This window comes from Miscanthus floridulus, chromosome 1, assembly GCF_019320115.1.
Source record: "Miscanthus floridulus cultivar M001 chromosome 1, ASM1932011v1, whole genome shotgun sequence".
Lineage (NCBI taxonomy): Eukaryota > Viridiplantae > Streptophyta > Magnoliopsida > Poales > Poaceae > Miscanthus > Miscanthus floridulus.
Window position 1 is genome coordinate 29392322 of NC_089580.1, and position 27442 is coordinate 29419763.

General features: G+C 49.5%; 1 protein-coding gene across 2 annotated transcripts in view; it reads right to left on the reverse strand.

Moving 5' to 3' along the window:
- Positions 1-18379, reverse strand: part of LOC136471081 (uncharacterized) — a 28196-nt gene extending 9817 nt beyond the window's left edge. Inside the window, exons 1-11 of one of the 2 annotated variants that reach the window (XM_066468841.1) lie at positions 17815-18379; positions 16976-17238; positions 16195-16272; positions 14990-15210; positions 7916-8008; positions 7553-7636; positions 7237-7353; positions 7037-7127; positions 6906-6962; positions 6773-6826; positions 6156-6213 (exon numbers count right to left, since the gene is read on the reverse strand). In XM_066468841.1, coding sequence (XP_066324938.1) covers positions 6156-6213; positions 6773-6826; positions 6906-6962; positions 7037-7127; positions 7237-7353; positions 7553-7636; positions 7916-8008; positions 14990-15210; positions 16195-16272; positions 16976-17238; positions 17815-17950 — 1252 coding nt within the window. In that variant the 5' untranslated portion in view covers positions 17951-18379. Of the gene's footprint in view, positions 1-6155; positions 6214-6772; positions 6827-6905; positions 6963-7036; positions 7128-7236; positions 7354-7552; positions 7637-7915; positions 8009-14989; positions 15211-16194; positions 16273-16975; positions 17239-17810 lie in introns of both variants that reach the window. The other variant, XM_066468899.1, reaches the window with a different exon arrangement.
- Between the last annotated feature and the right edge of the window lie 9063 nt (positions 18380-27442).

Sequence of the window (27442 nt, forward strand, 5' to 3'; positions counted from 1 at the left end):
GGCAGCAGCCAGAGCGGAGGCGGAGGCAGCGGCGGCGGCGAATGCAGCGCGTGCGGCGGCAGCGGAGGTCGAGGCTCTGCGCGGCAGCATCGGCAGCTCCATTTCCGCTGACGACACCGCCGACGCGGACCTCGAGCTGCTAGAGAGGGAGGCAGCGCGAGCGCGGGCGGCGCAGTGGACAGCCGCGCACGTCCACGAGCGTGGCGGCAGCCCAGACAGGCGTGGACGCGCTGGCGGCGCTCCTGGAGGAGGCGCGCACGGCGGTGGCGCTCCTGGGGCAGCCGCGCACGCCCACGAGCGCGGCGGCAGCCCAGACAGGCGCGGACGCGCCGGTGGCGCTCCTGGAGGAGGCGCGCACGGCAACGATGGCGGACGGGTCGATGGAGAGCGCGGCCTTCACAGGCAGCGTGGCTCTCTCCCCGGATCGGTACCGACGGGTCGATGGAGAGCGCGGCCTTCACAGGCAGCGTGGCTCTCTCTCCCCGGATCGGTACCGTGGTTACCACTGGCTCCAGGCTGTTGTCAGGGACGTCGGTCCCGGCGGTGGGTGGCCTACCCTCACCAAGACCAACTACGTCGAGTGGGCTGCGGTGATGAGGGTAAAGCTCCAGGTGCGGCACATGTGGGAGGCAGTCCGGTATGGCGACGTCGACTACGACCTAGATCGACGGGCGCTGGATGCTCTCATCGCTGCAGTCCCGCCTGAGATGCAGTTCTCGCTTACCAGCAAGCGGACTGCCAAGGAGGCTTGGGACGCCATCGCTATGGCACGCATCGGCAGCGATCGCGTCCGCAAGTCCACACTGCAGGCACTTCGCAAGGAGTGGGAGAACCTGGCCTTCAAGCCAGGTGAGGACGTTGATGACTTTGCTCTCCGTCTCAACACTCTGTTGCAGAAGATGGTGCAGTTCGGCGACGACACTTACGGTGAGGAGAGAGCTGTCGAAAAGCTCTTCCGCTGCGTCCCCGAGAAGTACAAGCAGATGGCTCGCTCGATCGAGTCTCTGCTGGATCTCTCCACGATGTCGATCGAGGAGGCGATAGGTCGCCTCAAGGTCGTCGACAGCGATGAGCCACAGTCCCTCTCGGGGCCCATCACCACTGGCGGGAAGCTCCTCCTCACTCGGGAGCAGTGGCTTGCCAGCCAAGGTGACCGGAGGAAGGGGGAGCCTTCTTCCGCGACAGGCGGCCGCAAGCGTGGCAAGCCACGCAAGGCGCGCAGAGACGCCCAGGCCGGGGCGCGAGGACGTGCCGAGGGTGATGCCCGCGGAGGCGCCCAGGGCGGCGCCGCCGGCAGGCACAAGCCGGCACGAGACGACGCCTGCCGCAACTGCGGCCAGCTTGGCCATTGGGCCAAGGACTGTCGACAGCCACGACGCGGCCAGGCCCACGTCGCACAGGCGGAGGAGGAGCCGGCTCTGTTCATGGCACATGCCAGCATCGAGCTACCTCCAGCGGCACCGGCCGCAGCGGCTCTCCTCCACCTTGACGAGCCAAAAGCACACGCCCTCCTCGGCGACAGCTCCGGCAACGACAAGACTGACGGGTGGTGCCTCGACACCGGCGCCACCCATCACATGACCGGTCGACGGGAGTTCTTCACCGAGCTTGACTCTAGCGTCCGAGGCTCCGTTAAGTTTGGGGATGCCTCCGGCGTGGAGATCAAGGGCGTCGGCTCCATCATCTTCACCGCCGTGTCTGGTGAGCACAGGCTGCTAACCGGAGTCTACTACATCCCCGCGTTGAGGAACTCCATCATCAGCTTGGGACAGCTGGATGAGAACGGTTCGCGCGTGGTGGTTGAGGACGGAGTCATGAGGATTTGGGATCGTCGTCGTCGCCTTCTTGCCAAGGTATCCAGAAGCGCAAATCGACTCTACATCCTTAACGTGCAAGTGGCACAACCCCTCTGTCTCGCTGCTCGTCGGGACGACGAGGCGTGGCAGTGGCACGAGCGTTTCGGGCACCTTCACTTTGAGGCCCTGAAGCGGCTCAGTGCCACGGAGATGGTGCGAGGCCTGCCGTGCCTCGACCATGTGGAGCAGCTCTGTGACGTCTGCGTGTTGACGAAGCAGAGGCGACTCCCTTTTCCCCAGCGGGCGAGCTTTCGAGCCAAGGAGAGGCTCGAGCTCGTGCACGGGGACTTGTGTGGCCCGGTGACACCGGCCACACCGGGAGGACGACGCTACTTCCTGCTGCTCGTCGACGACCTCTCCCGCTACATGTGGGTGATGGTCCTCGGCAGCAAGGGAGAGGCTGCGGACGCCATCAGACGCGCGCAGGCTGCTGCAGAGGCGGAGTGCGGCCGCAAGCTGCGCGTGCTGCGCACCGACAACGGCGGCGAATTCACGGCGGCTGAATTCGCGTCGTACTGCGCTGACGAGGGCATTCAGCGCCACTACTCCGCACCATACAGCCCGCAGCAGAACGGCGTCGTCGAGCGGCGCAACCAGACGGTTGTGGAGATGGCTCGGGCCCTCCTCAAGCAGAGGGGGATGCCGGCTGTCTTCTGGGGAGAGGCGGTGGTGACGGCCGTCTACATCCTCAACCGCTCGCCTACCAAGGCGCTCGACGGCAGAACGCCGTACGAAGCTTGGCATGGGCGCAAGCCGGCGGTCTCCCACTTGCGGGTCTTCGGCTGCCTCGCGTTCGCCAAGGAGCTTGGCCACATCAGCAAGCTCGACGACAGGAGCACTCCGGGAGTGTTCATCGGCTACGCGGAGGGCTCGAAGGCCTACCGCATCCTCGACCCGAAGACACAGCGTGTGCGCACGGCGCGCGACGTTGTGTTCGACGAAGGGCGAGGATGGGCGTGGGACAAGGCAGTGGACGACGGCTCGGCTCCGATGTACGACGACTTCACTGTCGAGTACGTCCACTTCAAGGAAGCTGGGGGAGTAGGCAGTTCTTCTTCGGCGAGCGCGTCTACCCCAGTCTCCGAGCCTCCACCGACCCCGGCACCTGCTACTCCGACAGCACCACACTCTCCAGGCAGGACCTCGGCTGCGATGAGCTCCTCGTCGGCTCCACCACAGCCGGCAACGCCACGCACTCCAGCACCGACAGGCACCACTCCGGGCACGTCTACTCCACCACTAGCTCGTGTCGAGCACGGCCCGGTTGAGCTCGCTACTCCACTCTCTCACGACGAGGAGCGCGTCAACGCGTACCACGACGGCGAGCCGTTGCGGTACCGTACGGTGGAGAACCTTCTCGGCGACCAGCCGGTGCCGGGACCGGTGCCTCACGACCTGGAGGCGCAGTTGCACCTTGCGTGTGACGACGGCGAGCCTCGGTCGTTTGCAGAGGCCGAGAGACACGCGGCATGGCACGTCGCGATGCAGTTGGAGATGGATGCGGTTGAGAAGAACCACACCTGGGAGCTTGCTGACCTTCCTCGTGGTCACCGCGCGATCACCCTTAAGTGGGTGTACAAGTTGAAGAGGGATGAAGCCGGCGCCATCGTCAAGCACAAGGCTCGCTTGGTGGCACGAGGTTTCGTGCAGCAGGTGGGGGTCGACTTCGACGACGCCTTTGCTCCCATGGCACGGATGGAGTTCGTGCGACTCCTTGCGCTAGCTGCCCAGGAGGGCTGGCGTGTTCATCACATGGACGTCAAATCGGCGTTCCTTAACGGCGACTTGAAGGAGGAGGTCTACGTGCACCAGCCGCCGGGATTTGCGATCCCCAGCAAGGAGGGCAAGGTGCTCCGCCTGCGCAAGGCCCTCTATGGCTTGCGGCAGGCACCGAGGGCGTGGAATGCCAAGCTGGATTCCACGCTAAAGGGGATGGGCTTCGAGCAAAGCCCGCACGAGGCGGCCATCTACCGACGGGGCAATGGAGGTAATGCCCTGCTAGTGGGTGTCTACGTCGACGACTTGGTGATCACCGGCACCAAGGATGCGGAGGTGGCGGCATTCAAGGAAGAGATGAAGGCCACTTTCCAGATGAGTGACCTGGGGCCTCTCTCCTTCTACCTGGGAATCGAGGTACACCAGGATGACTCTGGGATCACGCTTCGACAGACCGCCTACGCCAAGCGCGTCATTGAGCTAGCTGGGCTCACCGACTGCAACCCAGCTCTCACTCCGATGGAGGAGAGGCTGAAGCTGAGCCGCGACAGCACGACGGAGGAGGTGGACGCTACGCAGTACCGGCGTCTTGTGGGGAGCCTTCGCTACCTCGCCCACACACGGCCGGACTTGGCATTCTCCGTCGGCTACGTTAGTCGGTTCACGCAGCGACCGACGACGGAGCACCAGCAGGCTGTGAAGAGGATCATCCGCTACATTGCGGGGACTCTCGACCTCGGCCTCTACTACCCGAGGTGCCCTGGGGCGGCATACTTCATCGGGTACAGCGACAGCGACCACGCCGGCGACATCGACACCAGCAAGAGCACGAGTGGGATTCTCTTCTTCCTCGGCAAGTGCCTCGTTAGCTGGCAGTCGGTCAAGCAGCAGGTAGTGGCCCTGTCCAGCTGCGAGGCCGAGTACATAGCGGCCTCCACCGCTTCGACTCAAGCGCTCTGGCTCGCTCGACTGCTTGGTGATCTCCTCGGCAGAGACACTAGAGCGGTGGAGCTCAGGGTGGACAGCAAGTCCGCTCTGGCCCTGACAAAGAACCCCGTGTTCCACGAACGCAGCAAGCACATCCGGGTGAGGTACCACTTCATCCGAGGCTGTTTGGAGGAAGGGAGCATCAAGGTGAGCTACATCAACACCAAGGACCAGCTTGCGGACCTGCTCACCAAGCCCCTTGGGAGGATCAAGTTCCTTGAGCTCTGCTCCAGGACCGGGATGGTTCAACTCTCCCACAAGACGACGCACAAGACTTAGGGGGAGAATGATGGATAAGTCTCATGTGTGGCTGGTCTTTGTGGGGCTATGATGCTCACATGGTCATGGTCTTTGTGGGGCTATGATTATTTCACAAGCATCACACGCCAATGCTTCTGAGGCTGGAAGAATTGATGCGGAATCGATGGAAGCCGAAACTGTGGACAAGCAGCAGGCACTCGAGGATAGGGCAGCTGGCAAGCACTCTGTGCAACGAGCCCTCCGAAATGCTGACATGTTCAAGTGCGAGCTTCTTTAGCTTGGGGAAGTGGAGTGTCTGGACGGCTGCAGTAGGTGAGAGAGGCGATGCCGAGGCTGGGCGCGAAGCGGAAAATGGGCGCTGGCAGCGTTGGAAGTGGCAGGAACCATGGTCCATCCATTAGGTAGGATGAGATGCAGAGCTCCTCGAGATTGTCTAGGGCAGGGGACAGGAGCCAAGCGTCCACGGTGCCGGTGGCGGTGTCGGGACGAAAATTGAGGAGACCCGTGCTGACGCAGATGCAACGGCCGGACTGGAGAGGATCTAGGAGATGGCAGAGCGAGAGCGTCGTCGTCTACGAGAAAGCCACGGAGGTCGTGGCAATCGAGGTTGAGCAAGGTAGAGCGCCATAAGTGCTTCCATCGTTTGGCTAGGGTTGGGACTCGACCGGCGTCCTCGGTGGGCAGGAGGGAGATGATGTCACCGAGAACGCCGTCGGGGAGGGCGCTGATGTAATCAATGCCCTTTCCTTGCTGTCGTCTCCCAGCTCCTCCACCTCCATACGGTGGTGCTTCTTGGCGACTCCGAGATCTATGCCCTCCTGTCCCGAAAGGTTTGGAGTCAAGCACATCTGTCATCGCCAAGAGTGGCGAGATGCTTCCCATCTCCGATTGCTAGCCGTCGGTGTCGGGTGCCTCCAACCACCTCTTTCTGTTTTTGGCATGAGGAGCCGCCTCCACCTCAGGCTTCATGGCCGGCAGTGAGCAGCGTTAGTGGAGCTAGAGCTGCTGAATGCTAAGAGAGTGGCTCAGCGTCCCCGCCACAATCGCTCGTATAGGTCAACTGTGCAGGCTGCTGCGCTGCTCTGTCTCAGACAGACTGCAGTGCCCTAACTGAGGGCACAGGATTATTTTTTCCGGCCATGAAGCCTCCATACAATCATCCAGCATCCATATATGTTATATTATATGTGTGTCTATGATTAGGTGTGGGCTAGTATTCTTAATAAAATGGGGGCAACATTAAAAGTTGTCTGCAAAATTAAAACTGCCATGCTTAATCATAGATTTATATCAGATCACAATACAACTAATGAGTAGAGGATAAATAAAACATACCTAGAACTTTCTTGCTCCGCAGAATATCTCCATATATGTGATCACCAACATAGAGAATCTACAAAATTGTAAGATAAGGAAATATTATGTTTGTTCATACGCTCAAATACATTCAGTGTAGAGTATTGGATTGGCTTTAGTCCAATATCCAATGGGATTTCAGCACTTCTATATGGATCCAATAGCTTTGGATTCTGTAGGATAAAAAAATGGACAATTCAAATTCTATTGGACTTATACTTGGTAGCAGGAAACTGGTCACGGTGGAGGTGGCGGCAACGGCGGTGGCGCAGCCGCGCAGGTCTTGCGTACGGCTCTGCTAGTCCTGCGCCGTGGCCTTCTTCGCATGAGCAACAGCTGTTCCAGCAGGAACGGCAGCGGATGCACTGCAAACCACTCGGCAGGAACCTGTTGGCTGGGATGCCCACTCGAAGTTGGTCGGAACTGTGGTGAAGCACCCAGGCTAGCTACCAGGCGCTTGGGGTTGCTGCGGACATGGGCAAAGGATATTGGACTAAAGCCATTGGATCCAATAGCCTCTAATTGGGTATGGATGTCCGTCCATTCACATGTGCAATTTAGTGCTAGTGAATCTCTGCTAAGTGTATAGCCCATACCTGTGAACTAGAAGCAACAGAAAGTAATCTGTGGAGATGACCAACATTGCCTCCCTGGAAAGGATATAGCAATAAATAGGATATAGCAATGGTAGAAAGTTGCATTTACATTATATATCAGGAAAATAAGTACCTGGTAAACTTTCTGAACTGGTGTTGAGTGTTGATGACTTGATCTTGGGCTTCCGATCTTCACTAAGGATTGCATATATTAGGGAAAAACATATGCCATGAAGATAGATTAGAATTGACAAATTTACTAGCCTGAATATCAGCATTCAGAAGTTTTCCAGAATCAGGCTCAACTTCAAAGAGGCCTGCACGGTTATCATCATGGAAGAAACTTGGCTTCGAACTGAAAGAAAGTTCATTAAGGACTGGCTACTAAGTTGAGGGAGCTGATACTTTCACTAATAATAAATAGCAACAAAAGAATCAAGAACCAGGGAACATAAGACACTAACCTGCCTGTTATTACAATATCAAAATATTGAAGCCAGTTGTGGTTGAGACCATAGCCTACATTTGAAGTGTATGGCCCACAAAGGTAGTTCATGACAACATTGGTGTAGTCCCACAGACTGCATGAATGAGTACTTGTCTAAATAGTAAATAGATTGTAACAAGAAGCTCGAAAATGCAGAATGCATCAAGATGAAAAACCTTAGTTTTAACAGATGGGTACGTTTTAGGAGAAACTAGAAAGGACACATTACAGAAATATGTCATCACACAAGTCTCAAGAAGCCTAAAATTATAAAGGCACCACCGGCCACATACCTATTCGTCACTAAGAATGTTGAGCGTCCAGATTTCCTGATCATTTCAAGCATTGGTACAATTGCCAAGTCCTCATTGATGTACCTGCAATGTTCAAATTACACAAATTAGCAGGATTTTCTATAACATAATTATAAGCACAAGTATATAGCACTGTAAAAGTGGAAATGACATAATTAGCAGGATCCTCTAGAACATAAAAGTGGAAATAACACATGGATGCCAATTTGCATGTGGACCAAAATAAAAACCAAAGCAGACCTATAGCAAAAGTAAGTATGTCTTTATGAATAATATCTAGCACTGAATTGTGTCAGGTGACTGGTATTAAATAGTTAACCATGAAATAGGAAACTGAGTTACCTGGCAGGATCCTTCGCCACCATGCGCTTTAAAGTTCCATCACGATGACACAAGTCAACCGCAGACCTCACATCTCTGTACATAAGTGGATAGCTGTACCAACATAGTAACGCAAGCTCAAAAAAACTCCAGTCAACTCCAGATCAAACAATGAAAGAAAAAACTAGAGAGCAACAAGTAAACAACAAAATTATTTTCTCCTTGTAATAGTAAGGCTCTACTGTCCTGTTGCTAAAAAAAGATAGTGCTCTCATTAACATGCTTACGCTTTTATTGTGTGGTGTAAGACACGGTCATGTACAGACAGGTCTGATTTTGTTGGCCACATGAGAGCAAAAATGGAAAAGGTAACTGTGCCATCCATAATAGTGTTAGCGTGCATCAAAAGATCGCAGGCAACTTAATAATTTGAAATAATTACAACTGGAACTTACAAAAAGTCCTGGCATTTTATTGAACAATCCATTCATTGACGCAAATAAAGTTTGGTGAGACTATATGCACGAGGTGTGTGGATTTATGACAACAGCCAGCACAACAACCTCAAATTGTCCAAATTGTATGCAAGTCCTAGTGCCAAAAAAGAAAAAAAAACGAGTGCCCACAAAAACCTAAACTAAATTACCGTGATTGGTGTCAAAAGACAAGGGACATATGCCATGGTTGTCATGTGGGGCCACGCCTATACAAGGAAACGGCGCGCCCGGGATGGCCGCAGAGCCACTGAGGATCCGGGCGCGGTCACCATGCAGGCAGACGCGCCAGCTGAGGATATGGCGTGATCACCCAGCATGCAGGTCAGGAAGAAATGGCAAGTAGATAGAAGGAAATAATAGCCGATCAAGGCCTTAGAATTAGGAGCAATTAGCTCCAATTTATAGTGTCGAATGGCCTATATATGAGAGTCATCAGGATGAATAAGAATCAAGCAAGAATTATTACCTAATCTCTCTTCTTCTTCCTCCAAACTGACTGGAGCTGAGGGGCAAAACCTCGCCCAGCTACAACGGGTCGCGGCTACGAACTCCGTAGCCGGGGTCCTACTAGTCTCAGACCTGACGTCCTTGACAACCTGGTATCACGATCCAGGCCTTCCTCGCCTAGCCGATCATCCTCGCCTCCGCCGCCGCTCCGAGCTTCTTCTGCCCCACCCACCCCTCACCAAGCCGCTGCCATGGGAGACCGGGAGGCCGCCCTCCAGGCTACTCTGGACGCCCTGGCCGCCACCCTCAAGTCTCTGCAGGCATCAGTCGATGCCAACTCTCAGGCGATCCAACGCTTGAACGCTGCCCAGCCGACGTCGTCTTCCTCCGTCAACAAGTCCGCCACAGGGGAGCACCACCAGGACCGGCCGCCACGATTCCAGAAATTGGATTTTCCGCGGTATGACGGCAAATCCGATACGCTCATCTTCATTAACCGCTACGAATCCTACTTCGACCAGCAGCGCATCATGGAGGAGGAGAAGGTTTGGATGGCCTCCTACAATTTGGAGGAAGGTGCCCAGATGTGGTACATCCAGATACAGCAGGACGAGGGAATCTCATCGTGGCGCCACTTCAAGGACTTGTTGCACCTGCGCTACGGACCTCCTCTTCGCTCGAACCCGCTCGGTGAATTGGCGGCGTGCAAGCGCACGGGCACCGTCGCGGAGTACCAGGATCACTTCCAAGCACTCCTTCCTCGTGCGGGTCGCCTGGACGAGGAACAACGGGTCCAACTCTTCACCGCGGGCCTCCAATCGCCGCTCAGCTTCGACGTCGAGGTGCATAATCCGCAGTCCCTCGCGGAAGCTATGAGCCTGGCGCGCAAGCTCGAACTGCGGGAGCAGTACGCGGCGCCTCCACCTCGTGCGGCGCCCCGAGCACTCTTACCGGCGCCCGCACCGCGTCTTGCTCTGCTGACGCCGCCCGTGGACACCACGACTGCCCCAGCCACAGTCACCGTGGAGGGCCGGCCGGTCAAGCGCCTGACCCAGGCCGAACAGGAGGAACGCCGTCGCTTGGGCCTCTGCTACAACTGCGACGAAAAGTTCGGCCGGGGGCATAACCGGGTCTGCAAGCGCATTTTCTTGCTGGAGGGCGTTGTGGAGGACGACGAGGACGTTGAAGAGAGCGCCACCGAGACGAGCCCCCACTTCTCGCTCCACGCCATCGCCGGCGTCCACTTCAGCGACACGATGCAAATCCAGGTCGCGTTGGGCGACACGTCCCTCATCGCACTCCTCGACTCCGGATCGACTCACAATTTCATCTCCGAGGCAGTCGCACAGCGCACAGGACTTCCTCTGCAGCACCGTCCTCATCTGACGGCCACGGTGGCCAACGGCGAGCGCGTCTCCTGCTTGGGCGTCATCCGCCAGGCGGCGCTCACCATTAGCGGCGACACCTTCGCCGTAGACCTGTTCGTCATGCCTCTCGCCGGCTACGACGTGGTCCTCGGCACACAGTGGCTCGCGTCGCTGGGGCCGATCCTCTAGGATTTCCGCGCGCGGACGATGGCATTCAAGCGGCATGCGCGTGACGTCTGCTGGCACGGGATGGTAGGCCCTGCCGCACCCAGCCTCCGCGCAACTACTGCCAGCGCCACCCTGCTGGACGAACTCCTCGACTCCTTCTCCGACGTCATCGCCGAGCCCCACGGGCTACCTCCTCGCAGCCGAGACCATAGCATCATCCTCCTGCCAGGATAGCAGCCCGTGGCGGTCCGCCCCTACCGGTACCCAGCGACGCACAAGGACGAGCTAGAGCAGCAATGCGCCGCCATGCTGGACCAGGGGCTCATACGCCGGAGCTCCTCGGCCTTCTCTTCCCCGGTCCTCCTCGTTAAGAAGGCCGACGGGTCGTGGCGTTTCTGCGTCGATTACCGTGCCTTGAACGCGATCACCGTCAAGCATGCTTTTCCCATCCCGGTGGTTGATGAGTTGCTGGACGAACTCCACGGCGCCAAGTTCTTCACCAAGCTGGACCTTCGCTCGGGCTACCACCAGGTCCGCATGTGCCCCGCTGACATCGCCAAGACGGCGTTCCGCATACACGACGAGTTGTACGAGTTTCTGGTGATGTCGTTCGGGCTGTGCAACGCTCCGGCCACGTTCCAAGCAATGATGAATGACGTCTTGCGCCCTTTCCTTCGCCGGTTTGTGCTCGTGTTTTTGGATGACATCCTCATCTACAGCTCATCTTGGGCGGATCATCTCCGGCACCTCCGTGCCGTCCTCACCATGCTGCAGCAGCACCGACTCTTCGTCAAGCATTGAAGTGCGCTTTTGGGGTCACCTCCATCTCCTACCTGGGGCATGTCATCTCCGAGGCCGGCGTCGCCATGGATCACGCCAAGGTGCAGGCGGTCCAAGACTGGCCCCAGCCCTGCTCGGCGCGTGCAGTACGGGGCTTCCTTGGCTTGGCGGGGTATTACCGCAAGTTCGTCCACGACTACGGCACCATTGCGGCTCCCCTCACGGCGCTGTTAAAGAAGGAAGGTTTCCGCTGGACTCCCGACGCCACCGTGGCATTACAGGCCCTCAAAGCCGCGGTCACCTCGGCTCCGGTTCTGTCCCTGCCAGACTTCGACAAGCCGTTCGTCGTCGAGTGCGATGCGTCGACCCACTGGTTCGGGGCAGTGCTCATCCAGGAGAAACACTCGATTGCCTACTTCAGCCGGCCCGTCGCGCCGTGACACCGTTCCCTCGTCGCCTACGAACGGGAGCTGATCGGTCTCGTCCACGCCATCCGTATCTCTGGGGACGTCAGCCTCAAATTTCTCCTCGGCTAGCGCCTCGCGACGATCCCACAGCATCATTGGGTCGGCAAGCTCCTCGGGTTCGACTTCACCGTTGAGTACAAACCCGGCACTACGAACACGGTGGCTGATGCCCTCTCGCGCCGTGACACTGAAGAGGGCACTGTCCTCGCCATCTCCGCGCCTCGGTTCGACTACATCGAGCGCCTCCGCCAGGCTTAGGACACCGATCCGGCCCTCGTCGCCATCCGGGACGAGATCACTGCAGGCACCCGGGCGGCGCCGTGGTTCCTCATCGACGGCATGGTGGCCTATGATTCCTGCCTCTACGTTCCGCCGGCGTCCCCACTACTGCTGGAAATCATGACCGCCGTGCACGAGGACGGCCACGAGGGTGTGCAGCGCACCGTGCACCACCTCCGCCGCGACTTCCACTTCCCCAACATGCGCCGCATGGTCCAGGACTATGTCCGAGCTTGCTCCACCTTCCAGCGATACAATCGGAACATCTTCATCCGGCTGGCCTGCTCATGCCGCTGCCGGTCCCGAAGGCAGTCTGGACCGACATCGGTCTGGACTTCGTGGAGGCATTGCCGCGCGTCGGGGGAAAATATGTCATACTGACAGTGGTGGATCGTTTTAGCAAGTATTGCCACTTCATTCCCCTGGCTCACCTGTATTCTGCAAAGTTAGTGGCCCAGCCTTTCTTCACCGACATTGTTCGACTCCACGGCATGCCTCAGTCAATGGTGTCCGACCGCGATCCGGTGTTCACTTCCAAGTTCTGGAGGGAGCCGATGCGCCTCATGGGCGCCAAGCTGCACATGACAACGGCTTTTCATCCGCAATCGGATGGCCAGACGGAGGCAGCCAACCGCGTCATTGTCATGTACCTTCGCTGCTTCACCGGCGACCGGCCTCGTCAGTGGCTTCGCTAGCTGCCGTGGGCGGAATACATCTACAACACGGCCTATCAAACTTCGCTCCGCGCCACGCCGTTCCGGGTAGTCTACGGCCAGGACCCGCCTACCATTCAGTCCTATGAGTGGGGCGAGACTCGTGTCGCTGCCGTCGCCAAGAGCATGGCAGACCGCGACGAGTTTCTAGAGGACGTCCGCTACCGGCTTGAACAAGCCCAGGCGGTACAGAAGCTGCACTACGACAAGCTGCACCGGCACGTCTCCTACGCGGTGGGCAGCTAGGTTCTACTCCGTCTACGCCATCGACAGGCCGCCTCATTGCCCCAGACGACCACAAGGAAGCTGAAGCCCCGCTCGGGCCGTACCACGTCACCGAGCTCATCAATGAGGTTGCCGTGCGCCTCGTCTTGCCGCCGCACACTCGGCTGCACGACGTCTTCCACATCGGCCTCCTCAAGAAGTTCATCGGTGATCCGCCAGCTACACCGCCACCTCTCTCGGTCATCCACAACGGCGCCGTTGTTCCGGAGCCCGAACGGGCAGTGCGCATCCACCTGGCTCGCAGCGTTCGACAAGTGCTCATCCAATGGAAGGGCAAAATCGCGGCCTCTGCAACTTGGGAAGATGTGGACTCCTTCCTCCACAAGTACCCGGCGTTCCAGCTCAAGGACGAGCTGCTAGTCGAGGGGGGAGAGATGTCATGTGGGGCCACGCCTATACAAGGAAACGGCGCGCCCGGGATGGCCGCAGAGCCACTGAGGATCTGGGCGCGGTCACCATGCAGGCAGGCGCGCCAGCTAAGGATATGGCGTGATCACCCAGCATGCAGGTTAGGAAGAAATGGCAAGTAGATAGAAGGAAATAATAGCCGATCAAGGCCTTAGAATTAGGAGCAATTAGCTTCAATTTGTAGTGCCGAATAGCCTATATGAGAGTCATCAGGATGAATAAGAATCAAGCAAGAATTATTACCTAATCTCTCTTCTTCCTTGCCCAGCTACCACGAGTCGCGGCTACGAACTCCGTAGCCAGGGTCTTGCTAGTCTCGGACCTGACGTCCTTGACAATGGTACAGCACAAAAAGGATATCAACAAGGCATGGCATAATAATATGGTATGACTCATTCAATCATCCCAACAGATAGGTAACTTTGAACCTCACTTTTGGCAGGAACACAGGAACTGTAACCCGAACATGGACGTAGGTGTCAGAATCTAGCTCAGGTTTGGATGCCTGATTTGACAAAAAAAAATGGCTACCACTGGAACTTACAAAAAGTCCTGGCATTTTTATTGAACAATTTACTCATTGACGCAATTAAATTTGATGGGACCTAATTGCATGAGACCTGTGGATTTATGAGAACAACATGATGGATTAGCCTAGTGCTTACCCAATGTATCTAGTTTACCTAAGCTATTCACTATTCACTGTCATAGATAGTTACTGTTTACTGACTAGCTGTTTTCACATGCCTTAGCATCCAAGGTAGCATCTGCTTTATGCAGCTGGTATATGCTGTAGTAGGTAGAGCACCTTCTTGTATCCCAAGTTTGCTACTCCTATATAATGCAATCAAGCGGCCAAAGTGCCAAGCTGCCCTCTGGCAGGAAAATTCCTCTTGTCTAGCTACTTACTTGCAACACAACAAACACAACAACCTCAAAATTTCCAAATTGTGTGCAAGTCCTAGTGCAAAAGAAGGAAAAAAACATAAAACTTAACGAGTTCCCACAAAAACCTAAATTTAAATACCATAATTGGTGTCAAAAGTCAAGAGATAGTATGTCATGGTACAGTACAGAGGATATCAACAAGGCATGTCATGATAATTAATAATATGCATTCAATCATCCCAACATCTACGTGCCCTTGAACCTATTTTTGGCGGGAACATAGGAACTGTGGCTCGAACATGTCAGAATCTAGACCAGGTTTGAATGTTTGATTTGACAAAGAATCGACATGGGTGTCAAAACTACACTGAGTTAATGAATATACAAGCGTGGTCCAGCAATAAAAGGTTGAAGAGGTATTGACATGGATCAAAGTGCATGTAGACTAAATGTAATACTCATGATGAAAAACAAGCCGACATGAAATGAACAAAGGAAAAGGTGATTGCTTAGGCGATTCAAGATAGTAGATTTAAATCTATGAAGGAATAAGGAAATGAAAGAAATTTGGAGTATTGTGGACTTGTGGTGAATTGGTGATAGATAGCCGTGTAGTGTTGGCTACATATTGGATAATTATCAAAAATAAGAATCAAGAATCATTCAGAGTGGATATGCTCTTCAAAATGTAAAATAATTTCTAATAATTTGTATCAATCAACTTATATTTAAATGACGTCCTAAAAATTTCAAGCCCCGTCAGTATGGTAAACATGTAAGATGGGAATAATCATACTCTGTGCCTGCAGGTACTTTTGCAGGATTCTTGTCCATGAAATCAACAAGCTGAGCAAATAGATAAGCTTCACCCAGTGAGAAAAGCGTATCTATAAGGGCATAATCAGGTTCATCAAATGAATCTCTTATCAATGTACTCCCATAAGCAGCAACTTTTTCTTCTTTCGACAGTTCCTTAAAACCATGGTATGCAACTTTTACATACTTGTGTCGATCCATCTGATAATCCATCACCAAAATAGTTAAAAGGAGTTAGTTTAGTTAAAAATTACTCCCTCCATCCACAAAAAGGTTGCAACTATGGGATTTGTGCAAGTCAAACTAGCTTAACTTTGACCAAGTTTATAGTGAACAGTATTAACATTTATGTCTACAACTATGTTTACTACGAAAATATATTTCTTAGTTAATTTAATGTTACTTATTTTGTATCATAGATGTTACTACTTTTTTTTATATAACTTTGATCAAACTTTAGATCGTTTGACTCCTCAAAGAATGAGAATTGCATCCTTTTGTGGACAGAAGGAGTACAAGTATTGAAAGTCCAGCACAAAAGTGCAATGAAACAATGAGCTATAAAACAAATTGAGAACAGGAGCAAATATTTCATTTAAATTTTACAATACAGATCACATCAAAATTTATGATGAGGCCAAGACTGTTTTTGACATTCCCACTAACCAGTAGAACTTTTCACATTGAAAACTAACACTTGATACTTCCAAAATGATGACGATGCTCAGCGAGCGATTAATATTAATATTGAGGAACTGCAAATGCTAGCTCGAAAAGAGTGATTATGGTTCAAACTATAATCAAACTATAATGTATAATAAATAAGAATAGGTAGAATAGTTAACCGAAAAAATGCATCAATTAGTTTGACAAGCCGCCTCCTACTGATTCGCAATCATGTAACCACCAACATCACATTTCAAATAAGAATATGAAAAAAAAAGGAGATCTGATTATTGCAAAAATATTGTGGCTAGGCATTTTGCTGATAATACTCCTACAACAGAGCCTTTTGTTTCCAAGCTGGTTGGGCCCTTCATTGATAACAATATAATTTATTTTATGTTTTGTACAGTTACAACAGAAAACTTCCAGCAACTTGGTCTTGTTTTACTAAGTGGCAGTGTAACAGTAATATATTATTTCCAAATAAACGAGGGGCAAGTTTAAAAAATAATAACTGACCTTCAAGATATTTCCTCTCTTCTTATCAAGAACTAGTCCTCTGACCATATATTTCCAATCAAACTCCCAAGTCAGCAGCTGCATGATCAAAGAATAGTAAAATAGAATTCTGAACCTAAACAAGCCAACATGGAATATGTTTTGTTGCTTTCATAAAGATTCAGTATGTAAAGGTGAATTCTGAAATCAAGGCAAATGCACTCCAGTAGACAATATTTCTGCTCAATAAGTGGATAGCAAATTTCATTCTCCAATGTGTTCGACTTTATGAGTGCAACACTCAGTGAGGCCCCACTAAGATAAAAAGCAATAACTCCAACAAGGAATTTTAATCAAGAACAGCACCAACATTATGCAGCCAAACTCCATAAAAGTAAAAACAGGTATAGAGTGTACTAATTCATCTATGCTGTCATAACCAGAAGCCGATGTGCTTCCTTGCCATCGGTATAGAAATGCTGCCACACACTATCAAATCACATGCTAAACTCAATAAGTAGAAGTCCAGCCTCTAAAAGCATAGTATATGATAGACTAAAAGTATAAAAATGAAGCATAAGGGTTACGCTAACTTCTGGGACATCCAAATGGTACAATCATAGACACATTGGAAAACAGTTAAGCAACTATATGGAATTTATGTGCCATTAACTCTCTTTCTTGCATGCATTGAAAGGTCAATGTACAAATAGATTCAAAACAAACACATCTAGTATGAAAGTGATCAATCTGGATATTTTATCTTGGTGTATTAAGCAAATTTGCATTCCTTAGCACTAACCTCTTCAGGGTAGTGCAGATCCTTCACAAGCTTCTCTATTGTACCATAGTAAGCAAGGGCCTCGAAGGTCTCAGGCTTGTACTGTGCCAGAGTGTAGTCCATATCAAATCCCACTGCCCTAATGTTCCTCATGTTGAGTGACCTATTGCAGAATACCTCCTTCCCGACAGAAATGCTTCTCGGTTCTGCCGAAGGTGTTGACCATACTGCCCCAGTGGACGCTGTGTCCACCGCACCGCTGTCCATCCTTACAGCAGTGCAACCTGATAGGAGACCAACACATCTGTATTGTAAGAGCATACAAGCTAATAAACTTAAAAATGCTAACTGTACTTCACGATCGGTGGAGAAGCACGTTGTTTCAATCAGGAATTATGTCAGAGTGGGTTAAAACGTTAGATGATCGACGTATTACAAGGACATAATGGCAAAGTTGCAGCAGTAGAACGAGTAAAACCGAAATTCTTGCATCTCATGAGAATAAATAAAACACACTTAACGCTGAATCACAAAACTATGATGCAAAATGCAGAATCCATCAAATTCCAACAAAAATCCACAATCTCTGCATGCCATCACGACTCGCCAAAGTGATCCGGGTAACCCAATGAAATCCACAAACTCAGCTCGGGAAAGGAGTGGAACCACGAACTCCCTTGGAAACAACCATCGAAGTCTGAGTGAAATCGGAGATATACAAGACAGAACATCTCGCGCCAGTCAAACCGGTCAAATAGCATAGGAATCGCACGGCGCACAAAACAGCACGAGAAGAACGGGCAAAATTCTCATCCCACCGAGAAAATCTTCACGAATGCACGGAAGAAGCGCGTACGTACCTCTGGAGCCGGAGGCCGACGCGGCGGCGGCGGCGGGCGAGCAGGAGGAGGACGCGGACGCGAAGAAGAGGAGCAGCGGAGGCGAGAGGGGCGCGAGGTGGAGAGCAGCGGCGAGAGGCCTCCTGGAGAAGAGCATTATCGCTGGCTCCCAACCCGGCGCGCTTTAAATAGGCGACGAGGAGAAGCGCCGGATGCGACGAGGGAGAGAAGACCGGGCGACGGAAGCGTGACCGTGGTCGTGCGAGGGAGGGAATAAATGCGGCGCTAGGTGGGAGGATGGGAGGAGGAATCCCGATGGGGCCGGGTGGTGGTGGTCGTGCGCGTGAGGGACGGGACGGGAGGCCGGGCACCGCCGCGCGGCGGAGTCATCTCATCTCATCGCGCTGGCCTGCGCCGAGCAGCGGGCATTGGCCGACGAGCGGGAGGAGGCGCGGGCCGCGAGGGGGTGACGGGGCAAGTGGCGCGGGGATCGTGTGCGGATTCGGATGCCGATGCTGCGGAGCGGAACGGAGCTCGCGTGCGTTGGAAGCAGCAGCGGGCGCGGGTGCGGGCGCGGGCTCGGGCGGGCGGGCGGGCGGGGGAGGGCTGGTGGTGGAGGAACTCCTGCTCGCTCTGGCTGGGGGATGGATGCGTTTGAGTTGGCGCTTGTGGTGATGTTGCGCCGCTGGCCGCTGGTAACGGATGACGCAGCGCCGCTTTCCCTCCCGCGGCTTGGCTCCGGCCACACGCGCCCGTACAAAAAAAAAAGAGTAGGGCAGGAGGGCATGCTACACGCAAATCGGGAAGAATGGAGGATGGTTTTTTGCTAGGTGAATCTTTTATGGGTCTCTTCGCCGGAAGGAATTCGGGAGGAATTTGGATGGTTTGGAGGAATGCTGGATGAATCTATGAGAGGAAAATACTATTCTTGATGAAAAAAAAAACGGATCAAGCTGGATTTAAGGGCACGCGAACGAGGTCTATAGCTAGTTATTATATATATAAATCTTGTTAAAATAGGAAATTGTGCAGTGGTATAACATTAGGGTTAGTGTGGAGAGTTTATCTCTATGAGCGATAAAGAAGACGGTGATGACCGCTAAAGCTTTCAGCAGTTACTAAAGATGGCATAGAGAATAAACAAGATATTTCGGACAAAGAGGTTAAAAACAGAAGGGGTGCTGGCGATGAGGAAGGAGGGAGCGTCATGAATGGTAAATTCGGAGGAATACGAAGGTGTGAGCTACTTTATCAGCTAAATGATATCGTTGTCTAGCCTCCGACAAGTGAAAGATGCCAAACTACGGATAACCGTTAACGGTATTAATAACGAAAAGATTGGTATAAACCAATGGGCAGACAAAAGAAAACGCCAAGAAATAATTAAGATGGAGATTCTACTTTGGCCTAGAATGCAACTTGAATATGCCACATTTATGAATGTGTATTCAATGGCATTGTCGTGGTTGTCTTCAGTTTTAGGGCGCTTTTGTCTACCGCCAAAACCAATTGGTTGACAATATATATATATATATAAAGGCGACAAGGGTGGATAATCGATAAAAAGCATTCGTTTAATTAAGCTGCGATGACAAGATGAAAAACAATGTAGGGATCTCTTGCAAGCTAAATCTAGACATTGGCGGAGCCAAATTTGAACATAGAGGGACCGTTCGGACTGATAACAATCACACATGACGAAATACATATACAGTCAAAGTATACATAACAACCAAAAAAATATTTTGTGTTATAAACTTATTATAATACAAAAGAAATCTAAAAAACTAGAAAAAGAACACAAAATATTTTAGAGAAAAAATGAATAAAATTAATTAGCCCAAGGTCTCTAACGCTCATATGACGATTAATCTAATTCTTGGGCTAGAAAAAAATCACGATAATAACAGAAAGACCAATCCCAAACAATATAGGTGTTAATGGAGATCAATACAGAAGGAGAGTAAACAAGAAAACACTAATTATATTTAACTAGCTATTTAGAGGATTATTGTGGGAACAAAAGAGGTGAACAAAAATAATAGAAAGACTATTTATTAATTATATAAGATGTTATAAGATAATAATATGGAAGAGGACAAGAAATCACAGTACAACTAACATCATCAAGTAGTTAATTAAAATATCATATAGCCAACAACTATATATGGTAAGAATTTTAATTATATATTTCTTAATATAATATCAAGTAAAAAATATGTTGTGCTGTTAGGGGGGGGGGTATGGCCCCTGCCAGGCCCCCCTCCTTGGCTCCTGAGCCCTGTTAGCAACCCCCAATGGATTGACACTCAGATAACCGAATTCAGAGGAAGCAGGATACAGAGGGGAGGGAGGTCGGATCAGAGAAGATTTGAGGTAGGAACCGGGCACATGGAGATGTTGGGGAAGAAGAACAGTAGCCTAGATAGAAGGAGGGTTCTGTTTATAATAAAATGATTCTATCTCCTCCACATGACCTCTTCTGTCCTTAAGTAGCTAGCGCCCCCACTGGTGACAACCTGGCGTGGGTGGGCCCACATGGCAGGAAGCCCCGACAAGCTCGTACTCTATTGTTGGGCACAAAAATTGTTGATGCTCTGAACTTTCAGATGACAAATATACTTACTAAGGTGGTGTTTGGATCCGGTGATTAAAATTTAGAAGGTGTGTCGGAAGGATATTGTATGGGGTGTTCGGATACTAATAAAAAAATAAATTACATAATCCGTCAGTACTCCACGAGATGATTTTTTAAGTCTAATTAATCCATCATTAGCACATGTTTATTGTAGCACCATATTGTCAGATCATGGACTAATTAGGTTAAAAGATTCGTCTTGCAAATTAGTCGCAAACTATACAATTAGTTTCGTAAATAGTCTATATTTAATACTCCATGCATGTGTTCAAACATTCGATAAGACAGCAACTAAAATTTAGGAGGGGCAACCAAACACCACCTAATTGTCAGGTCTTTGCCTCACCAGTTGAAGCTGGATCATATGGTCACAACCTAGGCCATTGGTCTCTTAGGTCGGCCACTGCTGAAATTGAAGCAATTACTAGATGTAGGCAGTTTACTCTTGTGAGTCTTTAGCACACCATCCACAAATGTAATGTCAAATATGTCTCGCAAAATTTTAATCGGGGGATATTCCGTCCAATCTCTATACTTTGCTTATAACGAATAAAATCCTTCCTATTGTAAAAAAAAACATCTGGTTACTATTATAGTTGATTTGAAAAACAATGTTTGCTATAGCACGTGGTAGTAGAAAAGAAAGTTAGATTGCCCATACTTCGAAATGTTGTGTATCTTTTAGGTGGGCGAGTAGCAAAAGTTAGTTGTTCTCTCGGTGGATAACGGGCGATAGCATGGCACGCATCTTGGCCGTGGATTTATTCCTCCCATGGCGATCCTGGGCCCCTCAGGATTCCACGTTGGCAACCCGGTTCAATCGATTAGGATGACGAAGAACTCATGGAGCGGAGGGCGGAGCGCTCTTGACCTTTGGCATCGCCTTTTCTTCTGCTCCCTCCCTGTCTCCCTCCTTTTGGGCCCATCAACAAGCGTGCAGTCCACAGCAGTAGGCAGGGCAAGTAGCACGACAGACGGACAGATCCCAGATCACACATTCCTATTCCGATCCGAACAGCTAGCCAAAGACCCAAGAGTGGCAAGCGATATAACGCAGCAGTCAGTTTCGTTACGCCAAACTACACCAAATGATGTGTAAAGCGGTCGCTTTCCTATACGACGACGACGACGATAAGCTTTGCTTACTTACACGTATATTAATTTTCGCATGGCTTTTGTAGTTTTGTCGACGCTTCACGTTCGATCTTGTCCCTCGGCACACAAGCGGTATGACACAAGCCTGATTTTTTTTGGGAGTTTGATGCAAGCCTGATTTTACTTGTATTGCTTGCTAGATCGAGTGACAGTAGCAACAAGAGGCAAAAGTTAACATGCTGGGGATCGGAAGCCAGGCAAGCCTACATGCTAATGCTAGTGCTCCAGAGATCTGGTCCAGAACTAGCTGTGTTGCGCTTTTTTTTTTGACTGTCACCTGTGTTGCGCTTTTGTTTATGTATGCCGGGATCGATCATGACACAGCAGGATTATACTAATCTATAATAAGCTATATTATATTAGTTAGTAATCTGATTAGTGGAAGTTAGCTCGAATTTGATTCATGGCGATAACACCAGAATACGTGGAGGGAACCCAGTATTGTTCGGCTTCGTGGCACACGCTCATCTCTACCGGTTAGTTCCAATTGAAAGATCGATGCTGCCATTTGGAAAATGTCTTCCAGGTTCCAGCATCATCGTCATATCAGTGCAAAAGGGGAGTGAATGCGATTCTACAGCTTTTTTTCAAGACCCCGTTTAGTTCCACTTCATTTTGCAAAAATTTTCAAGATTTTCCGTCACATCGAATCTTTGGACGCATACATGAAGCATTAAATATAAATAAAAAAATAAAACTAATTATACAGTTTAGACGAAATTCACGAGACGAATCTTTTAAGTTTAATTAGACTATGATTAGATACTAATTACCAAATAACAACAAAAATACTACCATACCATTTCACCAAAAATTTTACAAACTAAACCAGGCCCAAGCCTAACGAGCAAGCCGGTGGTGTGTTAGGTATGCGTGCGATATTTAAAATGCCGCTGCAAGTGTAGCTAAAGGAAAAAGCTAAAAAAAGAACACCGTGCCATGCGGTGAGCGGCCGGTGCGATCCACGCATCGTCTGGGCTGGTTTGTTGTTTTTTTTCCTTTTATCTAAGTATATCAAGACAACTAACACAGCTGAGAGATACTCAAAGATCAACAGACTCCGAACGTGACGGGTGGCAGGCATATCATTTGATCATTATGGCAGCTTACGCAGCTGGAAGACCGACCGACCGAGCTACGGCTCATTCGCTGGTTAGTTGTTGTTGCTTGTTGGTGTCGTGGATTCCTATGCACAAGGCACAAGGCCGTGCACGTAGCCACGTACGGAGTACCTATCATTCGTCCTTTGCATGCTTCTACCAACTGGACTAGTGGAGACGTGGCAAGTATTGATATTCGGGATACTGTAAGACGTGTCAAGTATCAATATTCGGGATACTGTAACACTCTCGGTGTTACACCGTAAATCATTTACTAAAACATATTATGATCATTATGTTTATGTGTTAATGCATGTAATAAAGTGTATAGATCAATTTTCATAACTCAAAACGATCAACAAAAATATGAAACGAAAGTGGATTCGATAGTCATGTTATATTATTTAGGGTTTAAAACCAATCTTTATTATGCAAAAATGTTATAGAACACGTATGTGATACTTAAATAAAGTTTGAAGTATAAACTTTGTAGATAACAATGAAATACTTACGGTCCAAAAATGATATTACTAGCTAATATTTCCACTAACTTAGAAATCATAAATAGAAATCAAATATAGCTCAAAAACTTCGAAATTTTCAAGTCTGCCGACAACTAGACAATGCTATGTTTAGCAATTTATTGTGAGAGATTGAGTTAAAGGGTGGTGTAGTGTTATAGCTCGATTTAAAAGTGTCATGTGCCATCTTGAGTATGGTGAAGACGGTTTAGGCTTAGGAGCAACCGTTTGGTCTGGTTGAGCGCTTTAAAATTCGTGAGTGTCACTGTCTCGAGTTGGTTGGCGCTGGGTGCGCGGTCACCGCGCGGCGTCCTCACGCAGCGCGCGTGGTCGCGCCTCGCGCGGTCGTTCTGCGTCGTCGCGCTGGGTCGGTCGGGCCGCCCGGGCTTGGCCGAGGCCGACCGCAGCGAGTCGTTGGCCACGCGCCCTGCTGCCTTGCCTCATGCTGCCACCATTGATGCCACCGCGGCCACGCTGCCGCTGTCGTCGTATCCGCACTGTTGCCTCGCGTTGCGATGCTGCCGCTACCTTCGTGTTGTTCCCGTACTCGCGTGTAACACCCTAAAATTTGCCCCTTTTGAAAATAGGTTTAAAATAATTTATTTCTGAATTTTGTGCTCATAAAATATAGGAAAATAAAATTTTTCATTAAATTAAAATTCATCATAAGGTTTAGCAATATGTATGTGCATACATGCCCTTGCATTTTATGTATTGGATTGAGTGGTTTAAATTGCTTTTGCAAAAGAAATTAAAAATGGCTTTGAAACAAAAGAAAAGAAATTTTGAAAGTAAAAGGAATTAAAAGTTGTATAATTTATTTTTGGAAAACTTACCAAAATGGCTCATTTTTATTTGAGTTGAAAAATATATTCAAAACTCTATTTGAATTTGATTTGGCTTACATGTGAAATTGGTTTTGAAAACAAAATAGAAAAAATAGAAATTGGGAAAACTCCTCTCATTCCTGGCCCGAAGGCCTGCTTGACCTGCTTCTCTCCGCGGCCTAGTTCTGCTTCCCGCTCCCCATTTCCCCTCTTGGCTTTTGCTTCCATTGGCCCATCCCCGTCCCTTCCCTTGGCCCAGCAGCACCAGAGCATCGCTTCCTCGCGGCCCACTTCCAGCGCCGGCCGCCTCACTCTCTTCCGCGCCCACTCCGCCTGCCCTGGCTCTATCCGGCCCAAGTCTACATCGCGCCACACGTTCTTCCTCCTACCCGCTAACATGTCGGGCCCAACCGTTAGGTGCCTCTCTTTCCTCTCGCTCGTGGCTGGCTCGGACACCGCACCGACGTCGTCGTGTCCAGCTCTGGTACGCCTTGTGCGTCGTGCCTCCCAAGTTAGCTGCATCTCTTAAATAGCCGCCCGAGCTCATGCTGCCTCCCTATACCACCTTGCAGCAAGTCTTCCACTTTGCCTAAGAGCTCGCAGCCACCTAGCCCTAGTCGTCGCCATTGATAACCGCCTAGCCAAGCGCTGCGCTGCCCATCGTCGCTTCATGCCGAGGTAATTCATCTAGTCGTGTTCGCCGTTGTATTCTCCATCTTATCGTGCTTTTGCTTCGTTGAACGGTGGTTTGTCAACCGAGTTCGTCGAGCGCCTCCCATCACCGACCATGGAGCCATCGTGGAGCACGTCGTTGTTCGCCGCCGGTCACCTCTCATCCGTCGATCTAATCCCAGCCGTCCACAACTAATCCAACGGCCTCCATCAAGTGATACCCCTTCGTCGGTCAACATTGCAAAAGAGCCCCTCTAGTTCTCTGTTTTCAAACCCGCGGTCCATTGCGCAATCCACAGGTTACGCCTTGTTCTTTTAAAAAGCGTATTTTGTTCGGTTGACTTCAAAAATATGTTTTCACCTATTTGTAGTTTTGCCACTAATTTTGTTTTAGCCATAAAATCTTTGTTTTAACTCCAATTTGACCAATTCAAATTACGTTAGGTTCATAATTTTATAATCTACATGTTCATACTACTGTTAGATATGTTTTCAACTTTTAAAATTCAAGGTTATATTTAATATATTATTTTGAATAAAGAAAATCTTATTTAATTCAGAGCTAAATTGATCCGTTCAAGTTACGCTAGATTCATTACAACGAGATCTATGCGTTAGTAACCATGGTTATCATATTACTATTTCTAAAATTTCATGGTTTAAATCATATCTTAATTAATAATTATGCAACTGGGTTTTATAAATAAAACATGATTTGTTTTACTTTAGTTTTATAATTCAAATCTAAATTTGACTTAATTCAATTTATATTATTTATAAAATATCTTATTTAAAACAAATGAAGCCTAGAGTTTTCTTTTCCACGTATAAAGTAAATCTTTTGATAGTTGTATCTTTTTAAACTGTAGCTCCGATTAGGGTGTCTCTCGCGACTATGTGTTCGTAGCGATGCGTAGAATCGTGTTTTAAACTCTTTTACTTATTTTTCTATGATTGGTGTACTATTCTTTTTAGTTCTATTGTTTGCTTCGTGTATGATTGTACAGATGCTTGTGTGGTGCTTTATGATTACATCCAGTCGATGAGATATACGTGGTGATCAAGAAGAAGAAGAAAAACATTGAAGATTAAAGCTTACTGAAGGATCAGCGTTAAAGGCAAGTATAGCATGGAATCATCCTTGTTGTCCCATATACCTTTAATTATTTAATTCATACTGCATGTGTCTACCTTGACTGTCACTAAAGATTTCATAGTCTTTTCTACTTGTATCTTGATATCTATAGGGTATTGCATTGGGTAGTATGATGCTAGTGCTCAACTAAAGCTATGATCTTGTAATTTGACTAATGAAATATACAATAAACATTAAAAGATACTTTTTAGCAATATGGAATAAGGGGGTTAGAGCATTGTGCTATTTTATGGTGCTCTAGATTCTTCTCCCTAAGGACTTATCTGTAAGTGATTATCCGGGACTTACAGTACAACTTTGAGGGCTACATGGCTCTGGCTTTAGCTTAGTATGAGGACCTTTTCTAGCTTGTTAGAGGTTATCTTTATTGGCGTAAGAATGACTTGCCGAATTGGATATAGTGTGGCATCTATCCCCTTGTGTATAGGTTGCGCATCATTGTGCCATCGGGAAGGGGGGCTATACATCTGTTTGTTGAGTGAATCTAATGGCCCTAACTTATTAGACGAACCTTTGAAAGGCTTCATAGTAAACTCTACCGATCTTCTTTAGAAGTGGGTCAAGAGATTAGCTACCTCAGACGAAAGGGTAAATCACGATTCATAGTGAAAGTGTACAACCTCTGCAGAGTATAAAACTAGTATATCAACCATGCTCACAGTCATGAGCGACCTTAGAACTCTTACGGAATAGATGATGAACACTGATGATACTAATAATAAAGATGCTCACTAATGATTACTATTTATGCTATTCATTATTCATGTTTACTTGATCATGTGTTTATATGGGCTTGTGAATAAACTTGTTGCCACCCAATTGCTAAAAGATGACTCATTAAAAGCTAATTGCAGTTAACCAGTGTCATTCTTTTGAGCCTCATAAACCCCATGTTATATTTGTTGAGTACGGCATATACTTATATTTATTTTACTTTTTAAATCTTTGGAAAAATTCCAGATGGGTACCAGATTGCTAGAATTTAGAGGAATTAGACTTGTAATCAACTAGTCAGTTATCCCTATGGAATTGGAGTCTTCACTCGAAGATCGAAGTTGTTTTTCTGCTATTTGCTATCTAAGGTTATAATTTTTATACTAATCCGCTATGTATTTAAGCATTATCTTTTGATATTAGCCTTATTTATAGCTATATGTGAGATTTAACTTCCTGGGCTCACATATGGTGTGTATCTGGTTTTGCTCTTAAAACCCGAGTGCTACATCGCGTCTGCTTGCTGCATCGTGCTGCCCCTCCCTAGCCCGGTTGGGTGCCATCCGCATATGGCCGTCCACGCTGCCGTCGCCTTGTCATTTAAGGCGCTGTGGCCACGTAGGCCATGCTGGTCAGGCACACACACCTGTTTGGCTAGCACCGACATGTGGGCCTCCCGATCTCGTCAACCGTGTCCTGCCAAGGCAGGGACAAGCTAAGCCCACTGTCGCGCTCCATTTCTCTCTTCTCTCTCTACTTTCCACCGTCGCTGTGTCGCATCACGGTGAGCGAGAGAGCGGGAAACTCCCATCAATTCCTCGTGTCTTCTAAACACACCATCCGAGCCAGACGCGTAATACTAGAAA